Below are 24,345 nucleotides of genomic sequence, written 5' to 3' on the forward strand. Positions count from 1 at the left end.
TTAATGACAGAAATTCCATTTTGCATCACGAAACTTGTAAACTGGCAGTGGATCTTTCCTCTCTTTTTGAAAAAATTTTCATTGAGTTAATATTTCTCTGAAACTTCCTCTGTCCACTGTGTGTAGTCATTCCTACAGTGGCCAAATTATTTTTCGTTCACCAGAACACATTTACAAAGAAGTGATAATTGTTATCAATAATTATTATTGCTGTTAGAGCAATGTTTTAACAAATCTGAACTCTCTTCTGTGCCATCCTCACCGTCTCTGCTGTGTCATGGTCGTTGTGTCAATCCATCTTGTTGAGATTCTTCCTCCCCTTTGCCCACCCTTTATCTATCTAAGCATATCTATTCCACGGACTGATCTTTCCTAAATACATGCCCAAAGTATATGAGATGAGGTTTCATCATCCTGCCCACTCAGGGGTACCTTGCTTGTACTTTCTCCAGGACATATTTGTTTGCTCTTTTGGCAGTCCATGGGATATTTAATACCCTTCTCCAACACCATAATTAAAAGGCTTTGATTCTTCTTCTGTCATCCCTATTAATTATCAAATTTCCAGATGCATAGCAAGTAATTATAAAGACTATGGCTTGGATCAAGTTCACTTTAGTCTTTAAACTGACATCATTGTTGTTTAGCATTTTGGTGAGATCTTTGAGAGAGGAGTTTTCCATTGTAACATGTCCTTTGTTGTTATTGTCGTTGTCCTTACTATGTGTTAAAACTGAATTAATAATTACTTCCCAAGGAAATAACATTATATTTTCCTGAACAAACCTATCAGATTATTTTTCTTTATACAAATCTATTTCCAGGTGGTTTTAGCTTTAATTTTCTCTCTCTTCCTTAATCATACTTCTCCTGGATTGTCTCACATTTTCTTTCCCATTCCTAATTTCTTTAAAGGAGGTCTAGTGGCCTAGTGCCAGAGTCGTGCTGCAATACAAAGGCACACGAATGAAACCCACCGACTGTTCTGCAGAAGGAAGGTGAGCAATCTTCTTCCTTGCAATTGATTGCCTTTGAAAACCTGCTGGAGGGTCAGTTATGGTTCAGTTCCAATGTGATAACATATAACAATGACAATAGCAACAACAATTTGTTTAAATATCTCATCTTCTCAGTGGATGACTCTAAAAATCTCATATTTTACTATTTTTAAAACATCTTTGTTATTTCACTTTAACCATTATCTAAGCAATGTAGAAACCACCTCATATTTCTAAGCCAAAATTTCCCAACAAAACATTTTTTATACTGGAAACCATTTATCACAAGGTCATTCCTCTACAGAGGTGAAGTCACTACAAATAGGTTTTAGTATCCTTAAATAAGTGCATTGATACATCTTCCTGTCTTTTACTGGACAGTTTCTGTCGACCTAGCATAAAACTTCAGAACTTTTACTGGCTGTATATACTCATCTCTCAGTTTCTATTGCTAAGATCCTTCTGATATTCAGTTGAAATTAGTGTGATCTGACCAATACAGAGTGTTTCTAAAGTGCACCCCCTCCTCCTGCCCTCCAGCCTGCTTCTATGAGCCAATGGTTTACTGTCATTAAGGTATAGAGCTCAGCTCTTCTGCTCCTAGACCCAGAAACACTGAGGTGTAATTTATACTACAATGTTCCTGATATTATTGAATGGAATTTAAAAATTCACCTGTAGCCTGTAACACTCTCTTCTTTTCTTCTTATGTAGGAAAGAAGTAACTTAACAAATCTGAGACTTCTACCCTTAGAAAGACCTACTTACAAGGTCAGCCTTGACTGGATATTTGAATTTATAGTGTTTACTAAATTTTATGAGCTATTCACTGTGTAGGCACAGTCTGAACAAACTGTTAATTTAAATAATGCTATTAAAGTAAACATCTGGTTTCCTCTGGGAGCCTGGAATTTTGGTATGTGCAAGGTATAGTGTGTGCCTGCGTGACTGGACTCCAGGTTTAGAGAGGCTTCCCCTGTTGAAGACACTTCATATGTGTTGTCATAATTCTTTGGCAAAGATATTAAGTATGTCTTCTGCAACTCCACTGGGAGAGAACTGTTACAAGCTTGTGCCTGGTTTCTTTTGGAGTTGACCCCTGGGTCTTTTCCTCTGCTGTATTTCAATGTATCTTTTTGCTGTGACAAATAATAGCCCCAAGTACGCTGAGCTTTGGGAGTTGCAGAAGCAAACCTGAGCCTGCAAGTGGTTTTGGAGGCTCCTGCCAAATTACTCCTTTTCTATTTTTCTTCTTTCAGTCTCTTTGCAATTTTTCCTGAAAATAGTCTTTAAAACGTTGCATGAATTCTGAATTTTTGACCTGACCTATGGGGCTGTGGTCCAATTCTACAGAGCAGCACTGCCAACCGAAAGGCATGCAGTTTGAATGCACCAACAGATCTGCAAGAGAACAATGGGCAATTTCCATCCATGTGGTGGTCTCCTGCTTCTAAAAAACCATCGGAGGGTCAACTATGGATCAGTTCTGAGTCAATGGTTCACAATAACAACAACAATATGCTTCCAGGAGAACCTATGAAAAGTCCGAGTTACCCAAGATATCAATCATAACTATAAGCTTTGTAAAGAGCAGAGTGATGCAACAGTTAAGTTTTTGAGCTTGCTGTAGAAGGTCAAGAACTGCAGCCTTCAATATTTATTGGAGCTCAACATCAAGAAAACAAAGATTCTCACTGCTGAGCCGACTGGCAGCATCCTGATGGTGAAGAATTTGAGATTGTTAACAGCTTTAGTTTGCTTAGCTCTACAATCAACATTTTTGGTACCAACAGTCAGGAAATGAAAAGATGAATTACATTGGGAAAGTCTGCTGTCAGAGACCTCTCCTAAGTACTGAAGAGCAATGATGTCAGCCTGGAGACTAAGGTGCACCAGAAACAGGCCATAGTCTTTGCTATACATCAGACAATGACTAGGGATAATAGAAGGAGAATTGATGCCTTTGAGCTGTGGAGTTGGAGAAGAGTATTGAGTATGCAATGGACTGAAAGGAAAACAAATAGGTTTGTCCTAGTGAGGGTGAAACCAGGCTGTTCCTTAGAGGCAAGAATTCAGAAGCTTCATCTGACATACTAGGGACATGCTGCAAGCAGGGACCAGTCCTTGGAGAGGATGTCATGATTGCGAGGCTGGAGAGACAGTGAAAGAAAGGACGACCCTCAATAAAATGGATTGATTCAGATTGGGAAAATGGGGGTAGGTGTGTCAGTGGTAATAAAATTGGCACAGGATAGAGTAGGGTTTACAGCTGTTGTATAGAGTCTTTATGGGTTGGAGGTGACTCAATGGCACATAGCAACAATAATCCAAAGATCACCAATTTAAACTCATTCATTAGCAAAAGATGTGGTAGTTTTCTCCTGTAAAGATAAACATCCTGAAAAATTTATGAGACACTGTCTTTATAAGCTAGAATTGACTCAAGGGAACACAGCAATGACTGAACTTTGTAATCCTTCTGTACTCCTAGAATGTTTCTTTCCAGACAGAGAAGTTGATTGTCACATCTTCCCCCTCCCCCCCTTCTAGAGATGTATGCTGTATTTGAAAAGTCAACCTTTCAATTAGCAGCTGAGTGGTTCTTTTTAAAAAACACTATAGATGTAAAATAAAATAGATACCACATTATGGTGTGTGCTTCTGTATAGATTACAGCCTTGGGTATACTATGAGGAAGTTATACTCAATAATCTGGAATTGATTTGAGAGAAGTGAGCTTGTTTTTATATTTACCTCAAGCTTATGATGTACACTTATTTTTCTCCTAATACATACTACACATGAAATGAAGTATGACACAAACTACTTGCGAGTTTTCGTTGGTGGATGTGGAGTTGAGTATGACCCAGAACGACCCTGAGAACAACAGATCTGAATCCTATCCTATCCTGCACCATCTTCACTCACACTTCCTAACACACTTAAGCCCACTGAAGGAGTTACTGAGTCAATCCATCTGGTTGAGGGTCTTCTTCTCTTTCTCCAACCCTCCACCTTTACAAGCTTGATGTCTTCTCTAAGGAATAGCCTCTCCCAGAATCATGCCTGCAGTATGTGAGACAAAACTTCATCTTTGAAAAACATTTGAAAGGGTTCGCTATAGCTTAGTAAATAAGTGTAAGTAAATCTGTGGTTACCTTACTTGTTGGGCACTTTGGCTCTGCCAGGAATTGTTAATATGAGAAGAGACTTCGATTATGTAGGGGGTTGCTGTGAGGTTTGGAAAAGAGACAGATGTCAGGCATAAAGGGAAGCAAAATCGGAAATGTGGTGAAATTGTTTAGTGTAGATTGCACAGATGAGTGCTTAAAATCTGATAGTGATCCCCAATATTCCTCTCAATGTTTTCTTAACAGCAGGACTTCCTCACTCTTACCTGGAAAAGGACATATTTTCAGTGTTTTTTTAGGTCCAGTACCCTAGAGTCCCATCTTTTGGCTTTCCTTTCCCGACTTCTTCCTGATGAACTTTAGATGAGATCCTGCACTTATGCTAAAGAAAGTTGAACTTACTATTCTAAGATTTTTTTTTAACATGAGCAATATCTTCTCTTACACATAGAAAGTTCACCTATCTTCTGGGGGTTTTTCATTGTCTTCTGAGCTCCCTTTAGGCCTTCAAATCCATTATACCCCTGTCTGTTAGAGAAACTGGTAACTACAACCTAGGGTGGACTGACACAGTGACTGCAGCAATGGGCTTGAGTGTGTCAGAGATTGTCAAGACGGCACAGGAGGGGCCAAGGCTCAGATCTGCTGTTCATACGGCTGCTTTGAGTCATGCTAAACCTGGTGGCACCTAATAATAAGCCCGGTCCAGTTTCTTAGAAGAAAATGAGAAAAATACATAAAAGCATCCCTCAATCCTGTTCACCTCTGGACATCTGGATAAAGATATCTCAGGAAAAAAAGAGAGACTTGAAAATGTCTTGCGTTCATCAACAGCGTTGTGAAATTTGTGAGGAATATGGGAATAAAAGTCTCTTTATTATTTCCTAGATTCACCAGCTCTAGTTCTTCATTTCCCTAGTTGATCTTTAACTTAATTATAAAACAAAATCTATAGTTGCAGCCCAGGCCTAGGGGTAGAGTCTGTTCAACTAATCAACTTTAATTCCCTGGGCACAGTTTAATTACAAAACAGCTTTTGGTGCAGCTGCTAAACACTTAGCAGGTGATAATACCGGAGAAGTATTTACAGGTCTTCAGCTTTTGCTCTAATAGCACAACGATGTTTCAGTTAGATACAAATTTGAGCAGGTGGCTCTTGAATTTGCAAATAATAAAGAATTTTCTTGATTTTTAAATAACTCCCCTATAATTGAACCCCTTAAAGTGCACTACAGATAAACCAGGGAAAAAAAAGATGGCAGTCTGTTTCTGTAACGATATACCAGCGTGGAAACCCTATAGGATAATTCTATTCTGTCCTCTAGGGTAACTATGAGAGAGAATTTAGATCAGTGGGATTTGGGTACTGATAAAGGACAATAGTATCCTGAGTACCTGCCACATGGTCCTTTTATTCTCTTTGAAGTATACAAAATAAATCCAGCTTTTAATGTTGCTATGAGTTAGTAATTAGATGTTCTAAGTAATAACGTATTCCCTTACAATACACATAAATATACCAAATCTATTCCTCAGCTTGTTCTACAGTTCTTCACAAGACTATTCAGGAAGTGATTATTTGGGTTATATTTTTTCCTTTTATGCAGAAAGACTAAACTAAATCCGTGATAATTTTTTGAGAGTAAAATAGTAATGATAGATTTATTAGAAGCTTACATCCGCAAACAGATGGACCTCCTTCCTTGAAAGGAGATATGGAAGAAATAATTTAATCTGGGAAGGAAGATGGTCCCGATTTTTCTAATGCAGAGAAAGGAACTCAACACATAGTTATTCTTTCCAATTTCACATTTACGTCACTTGAAAATACTTCTTTACTAGATCTATGTTATGACAAGAAAAAGAATTTGAACTGAGGTGGGAAAAAAATCAAGAAACACTATAAGTAAGTTGTTACCAATGGCACTAAAATAAATATGACCTCAATTATTATGACAGAATTGCATAAAAAATGTTTCCATCTAAAACATAGTAGGATTTTATATAGGGGCCATAACTGCCAATCCCAAAATATTATTTTTTCTCTCCTCTCTTTCTCTTTAGAGAAAACCAGGAAAAGCCAGAAAGAGGATATATCATAGTCTACTATATCTACATAGACAAAATGCAGAATATGTAAGTCTATTATAAGTGTATGAAGCTATAATCATCTACCCATCTCAAGTGCTGGTTCAAATTTGACTTGTTTTGTGTCCTGAGTGGCTACCCTGGACCCAGACAAAAGCCAACCCTCTATGTTTCAAAGTTCAAAGCTAATTTTTTGTGGATAGCAGTGTCTGTCAGGCTCTCACCCCAAAGAGTATCCTTCTCTACCGAACAATGACTCAGTCACAGAAGGAAACAATACTGCTTGCTGGAGGAAAATAGCATGGAAGTAATTATGATGGCTCACAGATGTTTCAATGCCCCTAAGGGGGACCAGAGTGCTTCTGCATATGCTGGAAACAGCATAAACTGTCAAGTAGTCGACCCTGGGGCTTGGTGCTCATGGTGTGTCGATGTGCAGAGTCATAGGATTTGGATGTTTGGAGTTGTACAAAGGGGGTTCTCAAGAGATTTTAAACTCTGTCTAAGGGAGGTGTCTGGTTCCTTGGTGTGACTCAGGGACTTCTGAGGAGTGTGCAGTTCTCCCAAAACTATTCTTGGGTAAAATGCAAAAGATATGAAAACATAATAAGCCAACATAATACATTAAAAAACAAAAAATCTGTTGCAAAAGCACAAAATAAAATCATACGATTCAGGAAAAGAATTGTATGAAAAACTACAACCTGAGCAACACGATAACTTTCTCAAATGCCAGCTTCTGGCAGAGCAAGAGAAGTCTGGCCAAGAACACTCAGGCTGTGTTAGGCCTCCTGGCATGTGAAACTAGCAGTTACATTTTAATTAAGATACAATATTGAAAGGGGGAACAAAGACTTCTAGAATCATCTCCATTACCCTTAAAATTCTTCTGATTTCTACTTTATTTTTAATAGCAAATAACAAATTATCACTTAGGGAATGAACATCTTTATGTTCTTTTTTAAATTGACTTTTTCTTTGATTATGATCTATTATTTTACATTACTTATTTTCAATTCTAAAAATGTTAGATGGTATTTCTTCAATTCCTTCTACAGCCACCATTAAGAAAGAAAAAACATTGTTTCCTCATGAAATACTCAGCAAATTATGTTAGAGAATTTCAACATCAAAAACCCCACAATCAATGTCAATGGTGTCAAAGCAGTGGTCAAGATACCAAACACTATGCTGCATTGGGCAAATCTGTCACAAGGAAACAAAGAAATCACCTTTAAAATGCTAAAAAAGCAAATATATCTCTTTGAGGATTAATATGTAGCCTATACAAGCCATGATAATCTCATATGATACACGTGAAAGGTGGATGAAGAATAAGGACTGATAAAGGTTTGGCACCTTTGAATGATTTTGGTGGTGTAAGATATTGAATATACTATGTATTATTAATGTAAATAATCCATATTATTTCAAGAAAGAAAAGAAGGGAAGGAGGAAGGACTGTAGTGAGGGAAGAAAGAAATGCCTGGGGAAGAGAATGACGTAGATACAACTTGATCTCAAAGCTATTGTGGGTTCCATTCCAGAGCACCACAGTAAAGTGTTATTGTAATAAAGTGACTCACAAGAATGTTTTGGTTTCTTATTGCATATAAGTTACACTAAGTGTGTAAAAAACAGCATTGCAAAGAAATTTTAAAAACTTTACATGTTACCTAAATGTAACACAGAGACACTAAGTGTATACTTCTGAAGAACTACTTTGTGAACTTTCATTCAAATCACAAATTTAAAGAAAAAAAAAAAACCAAACACAAAAAAACCAAACCAAAAACCAAGAAAGAAAAGAAAAGGGCACCAAAAGCTTAGTCAACACAGGGTTGTCACAAACCTTCCACTTGTAAAAATAAATAATACAACTTCAGGGAAGGAGAATAAAACAAAATATGCCAGTGTTTCTGCTTGTAAATAGAACCAGTTATGAGAAAATAAGATACTAGATTGTAACTTAAGGTAAAAGTAGGGAAAACCGAAAGTTACAAAAATATGATAGCTCTATGGGTCTCACCATCACTGTTGATACACACAACCTCTTGAACTTGTGTGCCTGGACCACACTCTTTCCCATTATCCGGTTCACAGTCTCCAAGCCTCACTGCTTTCCATTCATAACAGGATGGCTCTTCACAGGGAATGGCTTCCAGTAAGTGAGGACAGTTTCCAGTCCCTCCAGCGCCTCCAGTCGGTTCATTGGTAATCCGCCGCTTCCTCAATTTGAAACCTCAATTATTGTGGAAAGAAAATATTATTTTTGTAGCCATCAAAGGTCAGGTACTTTGAAAAGCATATCTAGTTTGCAAGGACGATGCTTAATGCTGGTAGAAGTTAACGCTAGTTTTGAGTCACTTGTATATTTTCCAACTACAGCGCAATGTGAATTCTCACAAATTAATAAATCAATAAGTGAATGAATGAGATAAAAAGACAAAGACGGTTGCTGGTCTGATTTTGTTATAAAGATAAAGCAAGAAATGTAATATAACCCACCTCCCTTTAACGGTCTAGGAAGGAAGAGGGAAAAGTTAGATATTTTTATTTGGAACATGCAGATTACAGAAGGGAGCTCTGGTGGAGTCATCCCTAAGGAGTTGTGTTCCTAACCCAAAAGCTGTGCCTGCCAGGTGGTTCAAATCCACTAGGAGCACCTCTGAAGAAAGCTGGACAATCTCCTCCTGCGGAATTTACGGCCTCTGAAAACCTGCTGGAGAGTCAGCGATGAGTCGATTCTGGCTGGACAACATTGAGTGTATGAAGGAGTAAAGATTACAAAATACTCAAAGAAAGAAAATCTCAAACAATTTTGAAATATTGAGGAGCAGGTAGCATTCTTATGCTGATACCTTATTCTGGACTTTTTTAGCACTGTTAAGAGTTCAATTTGGAAAGGAACTTCTAAGAATTTAATATGGTCCCTGAGAAAATGTTTCTCAGAACCGGGGTTGATTTTTAGTCTGTGAATTTAAATGAGAGATATAAACCCTCTGAGCTCTACTGAGGAGTATTCAAGGTACTGTTTTGTGCTTTAATAGCACCTAAGCATTATCCTTTAAACAATGTAGTACAGAATACAGTCTGTGTATTGCTTTGTGAATATGAAGTAATCATTAGAACGCCATCTTTTTAAATCAAATAAGCTAATGCTTTCAATCCTATTCCTTTAAATGCTGATGATTAGTTCCTCAAGCCTGGTGCACAATAACCCACTGCATTTATTCTATTGTTTTTTATATATGTAGTTTGCATTATAAAAGCAATAGAGGTTTTATTATTTGCCTTCAAAGTAATGAGTACTGCTTATTGGGTTCTTGAAATGGAATGAAATACTTCAAGCATATTATCTCATTTAATCTTTAAGGCAAATGTGGATGAAAAATATTATGTCTCAGAGATCATGAGGATGGCACAGGATAGGGCAAGGTTCAGATCTTTTTGAGTCATATCAGCACCGACAAACATTGATATACTAACAACAACAATGATACACAGATTTTTTTAAAAAAACAATTCAGAAAGCCCCGTGGAGTTGAATCAACTCATCACTCACCTCTAGCAGGTTTGGGGAGTCTTAAATCATACAGACCAACCCAGCAGAGCTGCTGGTGGCCGTTAGGTTAGCAGTACAACTCCTTCTCACAGATTAGGATATTGGGGCTCACTTAAAGAGATAAGGGGGCAAATATATAAATAAAGCAATTAGCTTATCTGAGCCTAGGGGAAAAGTTGATTTTTTAAATTGAGGTCAGCCTGACAGCACAGTTAATCTTAACCACTGCACTAAACTAAGAGATTCTCTATCCCTTGACCAAAGTTAACAAGGGTCTTGTGTTTGCCCTTCAGTATTTATCTTTTAATACCATTATAGAAATAGGTTTATTTATCCTTAACAATAAATACTCTTTAAGTGGTCTGGAAATGATCACAAACATACAATCAAAAAATATAGAGCAGTATTTTTACATAACTAATGCTTTTAACATACCTTTTTTGCCTTGTTGGTCATTACAGTTTTCATAAGTACAGGGTCCCCAAGCTGACCAAGGTGAAACTTCACACTCAATGGGGCATGGAATGTGGCACAGTTGTGTAGTATTGGGGACTGGACCAGTGCATAATTTCAGGTCTACGGGTTTTAAGACTGTTTGGAGGAAAACAAATAATTTCTTAAGAAATTATACAAAAAGAAATAATAATAATATAATATTTTCATTTTTCATCATCTATAGATGGAACTATACAGAAACAAACATTCATGCAACCAAAATTTCTACATGAATATTTTAAGTATTAATTGTATATTTCATACTGTCACTGTTCTGCTTATGCCTATGATGTTTCTTGATGCTCTGTCCCTTGAAATTTTTGTCAGTTTTCTGTTTACAACAAATATAAGCAATTTGTTTAGGAGTGCTATCTTTGAGATCCACATTTGTTCTGAATTGTGCTAAAGTGTTGCTTAGTTTAATGGTAATGTCAGGAAGGCACTTTGGTCCAAGGTTTAACGTTTATTTCCAGGTATTAGATTTCCAAGTTCACCTACTCTCATTGGAGCCAGTATATCTTTTTTCCACATAAGTATGAAATTTGTTGTCAGACTTTTCTCCTTTATGTCAGTAGCTATCTACTGTGTCTTTGTTCAAAATATTTAATTATTATAGTCAGGTACTATCTAATTCTTTGGATTTCATAGTAATAGAGATAGCATTTTATAAAAGCAATGAAACTTGCAATCATTTCCCCCTACAATTCCAGCCTCTCCTTCTCCTGCTGTTCTAGTAAAATGTATACCAACTGCCAGGTGGTTGCTTTCAAGCTATTAAGATCCTGGTCATTACTCTTAAAAACTTTTTTGGGAGTGATCACCTGAAACACAATGTGAATGACAATAAAAATGGGGGGGGGAGGAGCTTGTAAGTAGTTTCCCTGATGTGCAACAGTTGGTTTCTATTCTCCTCAAAGAGCAAAGGAAGAAGGAGATGCAGGAATTGAAGAAGGAAATGGATTGCAGGTTTCATTGCCTTCAGTAAAATTTAATACTCTTGATACTACTCAAGATTCTCATCACTGGACCAATTGGCAGCATCAGGATGGATGGTGAAGAGCCTGAGATTGCTCACAGCCTTAGTTTGCTTGGAGGCAAGGATTCTGGGGCTTCATCTGACATACTTTGGACATGTTGTAAGGAGAGACTGGTCCTTGAAGAGGGACATCATGCTTGGGAGGGTGGAGGGACGGTACAGGAGGGGACGACCCTCTATGAGGTGGATTGATTCAGTGACTAGGATAATCAGGATGGGTGTGTCAGAGGCAGTGCGATTGGCACAGGATAGAGCAGGGTTTAGGGCTGTTGTACATAGGGTCGGTATGAGTCGCAAGTGGCTAAACAGCACATAACAACAGCAACAGACACTACATAAGGGAGCATGGGAAAAAGACTTGCACTGCTAACCCAAAGGCAGGCAATGCAAGTTCAGCAGTTGTACCAAAGATGGGCAATTTCCTCTTGTGTGATTTGTTGTTGTTATGTGCCATCTAGTCACCTTTGACTCACAGGGACCCAATGCATAATAGCCCTAAACTCTTGTTCTATCCTGTGCCAACCTCACTGTCTCTGATTAACCTACTTCCATTACCCCAGTCACTGAATCAATCCATCTCATCTAGGATCTTCCTCTCCTGCACTGTCCCTCCACCCTCCCAAGCATGATGTCCCTCTCCAAGGACTGATCCCTCCTTGCAACTTGTCCAAAGTATGTCAAATGAAGTTCAGAATCCTTGCCTCCAAGGAGTAGCCTGGTCTCAACCGCTCCAAGACAAACCTGTTTGTTCTCCTAGCAGTCTATGGTTGTTGTTGCTGTTGTTGTTATGTGTCGTCGAGTCGTTTGCGACTCATAGGGACCCGATGTACAACAGCCCTAAACCCTGCTCTGTCCTGTGCCAATCGCACTGCCTCTGACACACCCATCCTGATTACCCCAGTCACTGAATCAATTCACCTCATAGAGGGCCTTCCCCTCCTGCGCTGTCCTCCACCCTATCAAGCACGATGTCCCTCTCCAAGGACCTGTCTCTCCTTACAACATGTCCAAATTATGTCAGATGAAGCCCCAGAATCCTTGCCTCCAAGGAGTAGCCTGGTTTAACCCTCTCCAGGATGAATCTGCTTGTTTTCTTGGCAGTTCATGGTACATTCAATACTCTTCTCCAGCACCACAGCTCAAAGGCATCAATTCTCCTTCTATCCTCCCTAGTCATTGTCCAACTCTCTGATGCATAACAAGTGATTGCAAAGACCATGGCCTATATCAGGCACACCTTAGTCTCTAGAGAGACACCGTTGCTCTTGAGCACTTTAGAGAGGTCCCTAAAGACAGCAATCTATGGTATATTCAATATTTTTCTCCAACATCATAGCCCAAAGGCATCAATTCTTTCTATCATCCCTAGTCATTGTCCAGCTCTCTGACACATAGCAAGTGTTTGCAAAGAAACAGATTGCATCTTTTTTTCTGATTTCGTTCATAGGGTCACTATGAGTTGTCTATGACTTGATGGCACTTAACAACACAACAACAACCTTAGTCTCCAGACTGACATCGTTGCTCTTCAGTACTTTGGAGAGGTCTCTGACTACAGACTTTCCCAATGCAATAATGTCTTTAATTTCTTGACTGATGGTGCCAAGAGTGTTGATTGTAGAGCCAAGCAAACTAAAGCTGATAACAATCTCAATCTGTTCACCATCTATCAGGATGCTGCCAGTTGGCTCAGTGGTGAGAATCTTTGTTTTCTTGATGTTGAGCTTCAATTCTTATTTAAGGCTTCAGTCCTTGACTTTCTGCAGCAAGCACTTCAGGTCCTCCTCAGTTTCAGCAAGCAGTGGTTTGCCATTTGCATAATGCAGATTGTTGATGAGTCTTCCTCCAATCCTGATACCACATTTCCTCTCCTAGAACCCAGCTTCCCAGATAACCTGTTCTGCATATAGATTGAAAAGGTATGGAGATAGGACACATCCCTGGCGCACATACTCTGAAAGCTCACTAGGGAGTCAGCTATGAGTTAATTAAGTGTTGGTGGCACAAAACAACAGAAAGTATTTTCACTGAGTCAGAACAGAAACTCTGAAAAGAAAGTTTAGGTAACTGATTGGATCCATAATCCTAAAGAAAACTAGTGGTAAGGAGCTGCACTGATATCCCAAAGGTGGTGGATGTTGTTGTGATGTGCTTTCCAGTTGCATGCGAATCAGAGACCTGATGTTCAACAGCTCTGAAGCCTGCCCTATCCTGAGCCAGTCTCACTGACTCCAACAAACCTATCCCCTTTGCCCCAGCTACTGTATCAATCCATCTCATTGGGGTCTTCCTTTTTTGTGCTGTTTCTACAGCCTTCTGAGCATGACGTCCTTGTCCAAGGACTGGCCCCAATCCACCAGTTGCTCTGTAGGAGAAGGATGGGCAATCTCCTCTTGTGAGATTAACTGCCTCTGAAACCCATTGGAGGGTCAACTATGAGTTGTATCCAACTCAGAGTCACACAAGAACAATAAAAATCCCATGAAATATTTAGTTGTATTTAAGTTTTAAATCCCTCACCCCCTATTATAGCTGTATAATTCTAGAAAACACTTTATTTACCATCACCATCCCTAGGTATATAGCTTAATGGCAGAAGCTGTAATAGTCTTTCAGTGTAACCGTAATGCAGTTCTTTTCTGTAACACATTGACTGTCAGGAGTTGGAAGCCATTCAACAGTGGTGGGCTTGGGTTGTTTTTATTTGTGTGTTTGTTTCATCCTTTGAGAGTAGATTCTGCTTTAGAGGACTAGCCATAGCAGGAGGAGCACTATAGCTCTTTACTTTATGGGGAAAGAGTACGAGAAGTCTCAGAGCATGTTTCACAGACAGGATGAGGTAAGAGCTCATGTCACCAAAGAGACTATAAGATTCACGAGGAGGCTGCTTTTTAGAATTTTTGCAAAATATGTTATCTGCATGGAGCTCTTGTGGCCTAGTAGATAAGGAGTTGTGCTATCAACCCCAGGGCAAGCAGTTTGAATCCACCACCTGCTTCTAGGATTAAAGATAAGCATCCTCTTTCTGTACAGTTCACAGCTTCTCAAGACCTGCTGGAAGCTTAGCTGTGAGCCAATTCCAGCTTGATGGTAATGAAAGTGAGTGAGTGAGCTATCTGCCTACATCCACGATTCAGGCCTCAGGACTGCTAACAGGCTACTTATTTATGACTTAGTAAACTGGCAGTGGTCTATTCATTCATATAATTTGTTCTTGTTTCACTTCTTTTCTATCGTGATGCTTGAAGTTTGGATCTTTTCTAGAGCACAAATGTTTGTCAGATAATAGTAAATTCTGCTCAACATTCTGTTACAGGGGTCTGAGGATGCTATTTGAACTATACCTGTGACAGAAGGGAGCAGTATTAATTATCTGACTTTTCCTCACTAATCAATTATCTTGTTCTATGATATCTCAGATAACAATAACACTACAAAAGCTACTCAGCAACTACTTCATCCTGTCTGTAGCTCACTCATTCTTGATCATCAAGTTAGTTCTGACTCCTTTAGGCTTTGGAGGCTATACCTCCAGGTGGGAGGAGGCTGTCTACCTTTCTCGTGCATAGCCACTGGTGGATTCAAAGCTCAGGAAATGGGCCTTTGGATAGTAAAGTACCTCATTAAAGGCTGTGTCACCACAGATATCAAATTTTCTAATGAACAAAATGTATTTGGAGTTCACTACAAAGCTGTGAGGCAAGGGTAGGTGGGTTATGGTGGCTAAGGTTATTTGCCAACTTGGCTGAGTTTTTCAGTGGTTTGACAGTTGCATAACAATGCAATTTAGCAGTTATGTAATGATGTTACTCAACTATGTGATCTGATTCAGGAATCCTCCATTTCCACATAAGAATGATTTTCACAGTACAACTTGGGTTTTGGAGCCTAATCTTCGCAATAAAGGGGAAGGGGCTTTATTATGAAACATTAATAGCTATAACTACTTTGTTAAAACAAAAAAGAAGAGGTAAATGTCTTGACCTCACATTTCATTTCCTAAAACCAGTCTCTACCTCTACCTGACAATTTTTTTAAATTTTTTTATTATGATTTTAACGAAAGTTTACAGAAAAATTGGTTTCTCATTCATACATTATTGCACATTTTCCTTCCTACCCCAACCATTCACTTAAATAAAAAAAAAATTCATTCATTATTGCATAATTTCTCCCCCCCCAGTCCATTTTGCTTGGCACATCTTATCCTGGACTGTTGTCATGCAAATAATGCCTAATCACATATTCCTTTTAAATAGTTCTTGTTTTCATCTGTTCTAAAGCAGTGTTCATTATTTAGTCCTCTTTACAGAGCTCTGTGTGTGTACACACTTTTAGAATAAAGAACTATCATGGATGCCGCAGAGAGATATTTACTATTCTTCTTACCTGAGGATATTGTAAATTTCTAATTACACAAGACTGAATATAGACAGTCAGAGAGAAATAAAAATAGTTTGTCCTCTATTGTCCTAATTTTATGTTGATACTACTATATACATCTGTTTGTACCTTAATCTTTAAGATAAATATGAGCACTCCATAATCCTCACATTTTGATAAAGATGTCTGTATACACACTCTCATAATGACTATCTAAAAGTGTAGATATGTAGGAAGCCATCCTGAGTAGATCTTGGTTTTGCTACAGATAACACTCTGACATGCAGCCACCACCCTGTCCATCTCTGGTTACGCCTACCTCTTTACCTGTAAATCAACACCTTGGGGCATGTCCCTCCCTCTCTATTGTAAACTGATAGCCTAGGGCTGGGTTCCCTGGCAGCCCGGCCTCCTCAGCTGCCTATTTATTTCAGAATTCTTCGAAAAAACTTTGAGGCTTGATCAGAGAACTTGGACTTGCCTCCTCTCTCGTGTCCCTGTCCCTTTCCCCCTTTTAATATGCACAGATCCCACTCCAGAACACGTGTGAACCTGCAGGTCGGTTTCAGTTGGCGGTTTCATAGATATGTAAAGTTTATTATATTAAATGGCATTTCTCACTGCAACAGCCTGCTATTTTTGAAAAGTACTATAAAGATTTTAAATTTTAATGTAAGAATTGCTTATTTAATTTGTTTTCGACTCTAGCCTCCCCACCTCTACCCCAGCATACACAATGCAATATGAGTAACTAACTGGACACTTAAAACATGGTTAGTGTATAGCATGATGAACAATCCCACTCTATCAGGATTGTCGCAAATGTGCAGCATCGCACCAGTTGAAGCCAAAAATTAATTTTATGTCTTTGTAACAGTCCAAGTACTTGGCAAACTACTGAGAGAAAACAAAAACAAAAGTTTCACTTACTCTAAATATGAGAAATATTTTGCATCAATGAAAAATAGTTGACATAAAATGAAAAATAAATTTTTAAAATCCTTATCCACATTAGCGTCTAGAGTATGTGGGGAAGTCTCTCTACAATAAATTAGAATAAATGATTATTTTTACTTCTAGGATCTACCATTTGACCAACCATTTGAACAACAATCATGCTTCCAATTAAGTGAAAAGTCTCCATTTTTTTCCCTTTAAATTCACTAAAAATGTCTTTGAATTTTAGTGTTATTATGTTGTTTTATAAATAATAGTTACTGGAAAAGAGATGTTTCCTGAGTATGCAATTGTCAGGGAGCTCGGTGGTTGAAGAAATTACTATTGTACATATGATTTAAAACTTTAGAGGGGAAAAACAATTAAAAAGGAACTAGTTAAACCATCTGTTTCTAATTCCTAGTCCTCTCTTTTTTGTTTTGTTTGTTTTTGTAAATTTAATCTTGAATTCTGGTATATTTTTATTGAATGAAATATAATACTTTTCCAAAAGCCTTGAGGTACAGAAGTAAAATGAAACAGACTCAAGGAAATAATGCTTAAGCAAAATGTTTTTTAAAGGTTGCTCAGTTGTATTCCTAAGGCAACCCACATTAACAATGAGGTAACTCCTCATAATGGTTTCTATATATCTAAAGCTCATTTAATAATCAAAGAAATGGAAGTAGAAAGTCTATTTATTTAAATATGTTAAGTATTTTATATTTTATTATTTTATTGATTTCAATTAAAGTGTGGTGTTGTTCTGAGTTGTGTTGGTGTTTTTTTATTTAAATAGTGTATAGATTCATGTAAGTCACATATACTGAGTTCTCAAAACCTGAGAGTCAACTATAGGGTGATCTAAGGAATGAATTAAAGGACAGTCACAGAAGAGTTGAAAATTATTTCAACTGAAATTTGTTGGATCTGAAATATATCTTGCAGATTTGACTGAATATTCTCAGGTAAAATTTCTATGGTTCTTTATTATATAACACAATGTTTACCGCAGATTTCATTTTCTCAATTCCATTACAGAATTTTCTGGAATGGTACAGTCGTTAGATAATCCTCAGGTTCACTGTCATTGAATGGGCTCCAGCTCACAGGTTCTATCTAGGGGTGTCAGGGACTGTAAAATCACAGGTGGGAGAGACTGCTCATGTTTCTTCTGAAGAGATACTGGTGGATTTGAATCACTGGCGATGAACAGTCTTTTGGTGAGCTTTGCATCTTGCTATGGACCATTCTGACAGAGTCCCCTGTAGGCACAGTCATTATTCTTTAATAATTTTACCACTGCAACTTTTATTTTCAAGGCAAGTTCCAAAGAAAGGCTTAGATTAAAGAAAAAAGCCTTTGTGTTGATATATTGAAATATGTGATGGAGAAAGAGGGAAACAGAGACAGAGGTTTTTCTAGACACGATTAGAGAACACTGGTTAAGCACTAGTTAAGCACTGTTGCTAACTGCAAGATCAGTGGTTTGAAACCACAAGGCACGCTGAGGGAGAAGGATGTGGCAGCCAACATCTGTAAAGATTCACAGCCTTGGAAATGCTATGGTGCAGGCAGTTCTACTTTCTGGTACAGGGTTTCTGAATTGGAACTGACTTAGTAGCAGCTGGCAGAGAAGTGTTAAAAGGTATTCATTTAAATGTATATTCCATGCTTCATGAAGTCCTAAGAATTTTTTAGAGCTCCTTCCCCTCATTCCTCCATAACAAAAAAAAATGAGACTGAACATTTCTTATAGTTGTTGTTGTTGTTTATTGCCGTCGAGTTGAGCATGACTCATAGTGACACTATGAATAAAAGACCTGAAGCCTTCGTATTACTATCATTTCTCAAAGTTCATAGAGTTTCCAGAGGCATGTTGTTTAGGAAGTGGATGCCACTCCTGCTTCCAAATACTATGTAATTATTATAGAGTAATTAAACATTTCAGACACCATATTATGGTTATGTTTTATTTTTTTCAAAGAGTCCTCATAGTCTAGATGATGAGGCTTAGATGATACAACGCCTGGAATTTGCTTTCAAATACTCCACTGACAGTGGACAATTGTTGCAAATTTTGCGTTGTCAGTACAAAGGCATGCATTTTTAATTCACAGGAGCTCCATAGGAAAAAGATGGGCAATCTTATTCTGTGTGATTTACTGCTACTAAAAACCCACTGGAGGGTCAAGCAATGCATCACTTTTGAGTCAACAGGACATAACAGCAACAAATATATCAGTATAAAAAAATAAAAAGAATAATGAACGTTTATAGAATATGACAGGGCCTCCACAAGAAAAAGATTGATAACCCAAATGCAAAATAAGCAAAAGACATGGAAAGATATTTCACAGAGGAGGACATTCAGATGGCCAACAGACACATGAAGAAATGCTCAAAATCACTGACAATAAGAGAGATGCAAATCAGAATCACAATGAGATACCATTTCACCCCTGCAGCAGTAACAAAGTTTAACAGGACAAGAAGCAATAAATGTTGGAGAGGATGTGGGAAGATAGGAACTCTCATACACTTTTGGTGGGATTGCAAATGGTACAACCACTCTAGAAGGCAGTTTGGTGTTTCCTCAAACAGCTGAATATAGAAATTCCCTATGTTCCAGCTATCTCACTGCTAGGAACACTCCAAAGAAATCAACACTGATACACAAACAGAGATTTGTACACCAATGTTCATAGTAGAATTATTCACAATAGTAAGAACTTAGAAACAACCCAAATGTCCATCAACAAATGAACGGACTGAGAAACTGTGGTATATTCACATGATGCAATACCATGCAGCATTCAGAAGAAATGATTTTGGAAAATATTACTTAACATGAGAGAGACTAGAGAGCATTATGTTGTGTGAATTCAGTCTCATAAAGACAAATACTGTAAAGATAATTATTGTAAAATAGAATAATAACTTGTAGGAAATAGTAGAGTCCAAGGAGGGAATGAGAGGGAGCCAGCAGTTTGAGAATGTGAATGGGGGAAATCATAGGGTCTCAGAGTTAAGTGGATGGAAGGAGGGTTAAAGGAATTAGGAGAGATACTTAGGACCTGAAAAGATGGGTTAATAGTGGGCACAGATCAATGGGGATTAAGTTTATAAAACACAATATATGGGATTGATCATATGAAGAACAATGTGAATGAAGGAATGTGTGAAATACAATATATATTAATTTTGTATGCAAACCAATAAAAATAATTTTTTAAAAAGAAAAGAAATCTTTAAAAACAAGGAAAATCTGCAAATTTAACAAGAGAAAAGAAAAAAGTAAATACAAATATAAAAATGAAATTAATTAAGCAATGCCATAGCAGAATTAAGTAATTTAAAAGAATAATAATACATTACTATGAGTAACTACCTGGAAGCAGGAGCGGCATCCACTTCCGAATAAGCTTGCCTCCGGAAACTATGCATTAACAGTGCTCAGGCTGTTCGTTCATAGGGTCGCTATGAGTCATCTACGACTCCCTGGCACCAAACAACAACAACAACATGAGAAACTACACTAAAACAAAAATTTAAAACCTACAAGAAATGGACAAACTTCTAGAAATACATGACTTACCAAAGCTAGCACAGACTGAAGTAGAAAATTTGAAAAGCACAGAATATAGGACAGAAGAAGCTTCTCAAGAAGCCATTAAAAACAAAACAACAACAACAAAAGATGAAGCAAAAATCTCCCAACAATGATACACTCCTAGCCCATATGGCTTCACTGGGAATTCTACCAAACATTCACCAAAAAAGAGAACTAAAAACTCTCCAGCGAAATGCTATCTAGTCGATTCCATTTGATTTTCACGACTGTAAATCTTTGTTGGAGGAATCTGCAGCTCTTTCTCCCCAGGAGCTACTGGCACATTTGAACCATAAACTTTTTGATTGGAAACTTAATAGATTATTCATTATGCCACAGTTAACCATCAGAGAGATAAACATCAAAACAAGAACGAAATTACTCTCTCTTGAAATAATATGAGTGTGTGTAAGTTGTCAAGTTGGACCTACCTCATAACTGACTCTCCAGCAGGTTTCAGAGATATAAATGACAGAGAAGATTGCCCATCTTTCTATAGAGAGTAGCAAGTGGATTTGAACCACATGCCATTGAACTGCCAGTGAAACTCCACTAAGCTGCCAGAGTTCCCTAACAAAAATAACAAAGTTCAATGTTGTTAAGCGCTGTTGAGTCATAGACAACTCATAGTGATCCTACGAATGAAAGACCTGAATACTTATATAATTTTTTGTTTCTCCGTGTTCATAGTTTTCGGAAGCAAGCCATGTCAGAAGTGGATGTCACTCTTGCTTTCAAGCTTGTTTTAATCAGGAGGCTCCACCAAACACTGTCCACCATGGGTAACCATTATCACATTTGGCACATCAGTGTCACAGTGTTTAGCATCACAGCAACCACGTGTTACCTCTGTACAGCAATGCATATACCAGTGCTATATCACTTAGAAGAATGTTTGACAAAAACCAATTTAAGCCAAGCCTGAGGGCCACAGATTAAAATCACACACTTAGGTTTGGTAGCATAACTTTCTGTCCACTATAAGACTTGGGGGGAGGGGAGTTAGGGAGAGAGAGTGAAGAGAAAGTGGAACTCTCATACTGCTGATGGAAGGAAAGGATGAAACAACTTTAGAAATGTTATTATGCTGTTAGGTGCCATCAACTTGTGTATGACTCATAACTACCCTATGAATAGATGACTTGAACCTTGAACCTTGCCCTTTCCTGTGCCGTCCTCATCATCTCTGACACACATTAGTCCATTCCTAAGTCATTGTGTCACTCCATCTCATTAGGGGTCTTCTTTTCCCTGCTGACTCTCCTCCTTTCCAAGTGTGATGTCCTTTTCCAAGGAATAACTTCACCTAGCTGTATTTCCGAAGTATGAGAGATGAAGTTTCACAATTTTTGCCTCTAAGGAGCTTTCTGGCAGCATTTTTCCAAGACCTCTTTGTGCTTTTGGCAGCACTTAAAATATTAGAAACAGAATTAAAATTTGATCCCACTATATCTCACTACTAGCTATATATCCCAAAGAAATGAGAAGCAAAGCTCTACTGTCCATTTCAGTATTATTCACTAACATAAATGACAGAAACAGCCAGTGTATTCATCAGCAGGTGAATGCCTAAACAAACCATATACAAGGGAACCACACAATGTTAAATAACAATGAAGAATCCAGGAAATGTCTCATAATGCAGATGAACCCGGAAGACATTGTGCTGAGTGAAATAACTCAATTTACAAAAAGATAAATACTAGATCTCAGGTTTTGGCACCAAAAAATGTTGTAATACTTTATTACACGCCCCTACTTTTAAAAGTTAAAGATAGGTTTCGGGAGAGGAAAGAAAATACCTTACTAGATAAGAGACACATAATAATTTGGAACAAAGAAAAACATTATAAAAAAGGAAGTGATCTGGACAATATCACTAAGGTAAAGGACAACAGCAGAAAAGCATTAGAGTTACAGACCAAAAGGAAAATGCTATTTTATAAACTATCTTGTATCATTATAATAGATATTAACTTAGAAAGATTTTTTAAAAGAAATGCATTTTTTAAACAAATAATATTCAATGTATACCAGTGATTGCTTCAAGCTTTTAAAGGTTATTTTATAGATTTCTTTTGCCTTTCCCACTCATTTTCACTGGTGTTGAGTTGGAGTTGACTCATAGATGACCATCCAGTAAGTTTTCTAAGGCTTTAGATGACACAGGAGAAGACTGTCCATCTTTCTTCCTGGAGCTACATGTAGCTTTGAACCCACAGAGAGGTGCCACCTTTGGTTAGGAGATCAACTCCTAGAGGACTGTGACCAGAGCGCCCTCCAAACGCTCAAGGGAGAATTTTCCAGTCTCTCGTACCTGCTTGTATTCTTTAGGTTATAGCCTTTCTCAGGCTGTCTAATATACAGAGGTCATAAAAGCCATCATGCTCATTTTAGTAAAATATACTATTGTGGTTTATAACAATATTAAGAATTATTTCTAAGTATTTAATGTGTATCAGTCATTTCTATCTATGATGAATTCATGATGAATTGAACTAGACAACATGATTGTTGTATTTATTTATTTATGTATGTATGTATGTATGTATGTGTTTATTTATTTTTTTTGCCGGCGCGGGACCCGCCGCCCCGCATTGCACCGCGCGCACCCGCCGGCTGTTTGTTGTATTTAATCTTTTCTTTTTTCTAACCCAAGATAGTATACACAGTTTGTTTAGGAAGTACACATGTGTAGTACTTGAGTTAATTTCCTACATCATAACTAATGTCTTTAGGATATCATAGGCTAAGTCCTGCCTTCTGTGCAGTCCATAAATATAGTTGAAAATATAGTCTATATGGTTACAGTTTCTGAATATGAGGCTGAATCATTATTGATTCATTTTTAAACTTAAAAATTTCTCCCAGACTAACTTGTCTAATTGGTACACAGCAAGGCATGAATTTTAGAGTTTGAACAGAACAGCTAAGGTTGCAAAATGTAAGTATATGGACTCTACTACTTGAAATTCACTTTTAGAAGTAAGATCCATTCCATTATTTGTTCAGTCTTTTACCATAAATTCTATTCTTCTATTTCTTTATTTTTATTTCAAAATTTTCAAGGTTATCTTTTTCTTTAAAAGTTATAACTTTAGAGATTTATGCTTTTCACGTACCTTTGGTTGGTAGTTTCTATTCTTGTTAAATAATTGCTCCATATTTTACATTTTGTGTAAAACTCGTAGACCTTAACGTTTTAATTTCATTTGAATGTCTTGTACATTTATCTTTCTTAGTCAGTTGCTAGCCTACTATAATCATTCAAAAATCACAATATTTTCCCTTTCTTTTTTAATTTTAATGCTATTTTAAGAATCATTAAATCCTCATTACTTATACTATCAAATTATATCTGCAATTAAACATACTCTACTGCTGATTTTAACTATTATAACCATTAAATATTAACTGAGTTATATTTAAGAGTTTTAGGGTTTTTTTTTTCTGGACATAAAAAATGAGAAATCCGACAGCAGTACATTGTCTACAAGGGGCAGGATCTTCCCCTTAATTCCACAAATCTTCTGTTTTTCCTGAAAAGGCTCTGAGTGTTTTCAAACGTTACTTGGAAATTAGAGTAGCTTTTTTCTTTAATGACATTCAAGACATATATTAGAAGCTTCATGGTGAAAAATTTCTTAAACCAGGCACAGATGACATAAGAAATACAGGGGATGGGGTAAAAATCAACATGGTTTTCTAAGCTAAGACATTTGTGGGTAGTTCAGGATGGGTGGTCTGGAAGCTTGTTCCTTGACCTTGATGAAGGGATCTTGATGAAGCATAAAACTGGGAAAAAACTCTTAAGAAGACATTTGGAGATGGATCTATAACCAGGAAGAATTCTCATATGAACACTGCTGGTTCTTACTTTTTTTTTAAAGGTAAAAAGGAAAGATAGATTTATTAGAATGTTACACCCAAAGGGACTGACCTCCCTCCTTGGAAGGACATCTGGAGGAGAGGCAGTATGCTAGTGAGGAGAGGTCTTATTTATGGCTTCCTTTTCTGGGCAGCCCTTGGGATGACACCTTCCCCAGGGAGATGATGCCATGGAGAGTTCAAAGTATAATGGGAGGTTCTCATTTTGGTCTC

At 37.5% G+C, this 24,345-nt stretch overlaps 1 protein-coding gene across 1 annotated transcript in view; it reads right to left on the bottom strand.

The window, feature by feature from the left end:
- Positions 1 to 24,345, bottom strand: part of THSD7A (thrombospondin, type I, domain containing 7A) — a 620,355-nt gene that overhangs the window by 212,654 nt on the left and 383,356 nt on the right. The window contains exons 5-6 of the mRNA XM_006880244.1: positions 10,218 to 10,373; positions 8,247 to 8,459 (exon numbers count right to left, since the gene is read on the bottom strand). Coding sequence (XP_006880306.1) covers positions 8,247 to 8,459; positions 10,218 to 10,373 — 369 coding nt within the window. The remainder of the gene's footprint in view (positions 1 to 8,246; positions 8,460 to 10,217; positions 10,374 to 24,345) is intronic.

The sequence above is a fragment of the Elephantulus edwardii genome, unplaced genomic scaffold (assembly GCF_000299155.1).
Source record: "Elephantulus edwardii isolate Elephantulus edwardi_28Jun2011 unplaced genomic scaffold, EleEdw1.0 scaffold00007, whole genome shotgun sequence".
In the NCBI taxonomy this organism is placed as follows: domain Eukaryota; kingdom Metazoa; phylum Chordata; class Mammalia; order Macroscelidea; family Macroscelididae; genus Elephantulus; species Elephantulus edwardii.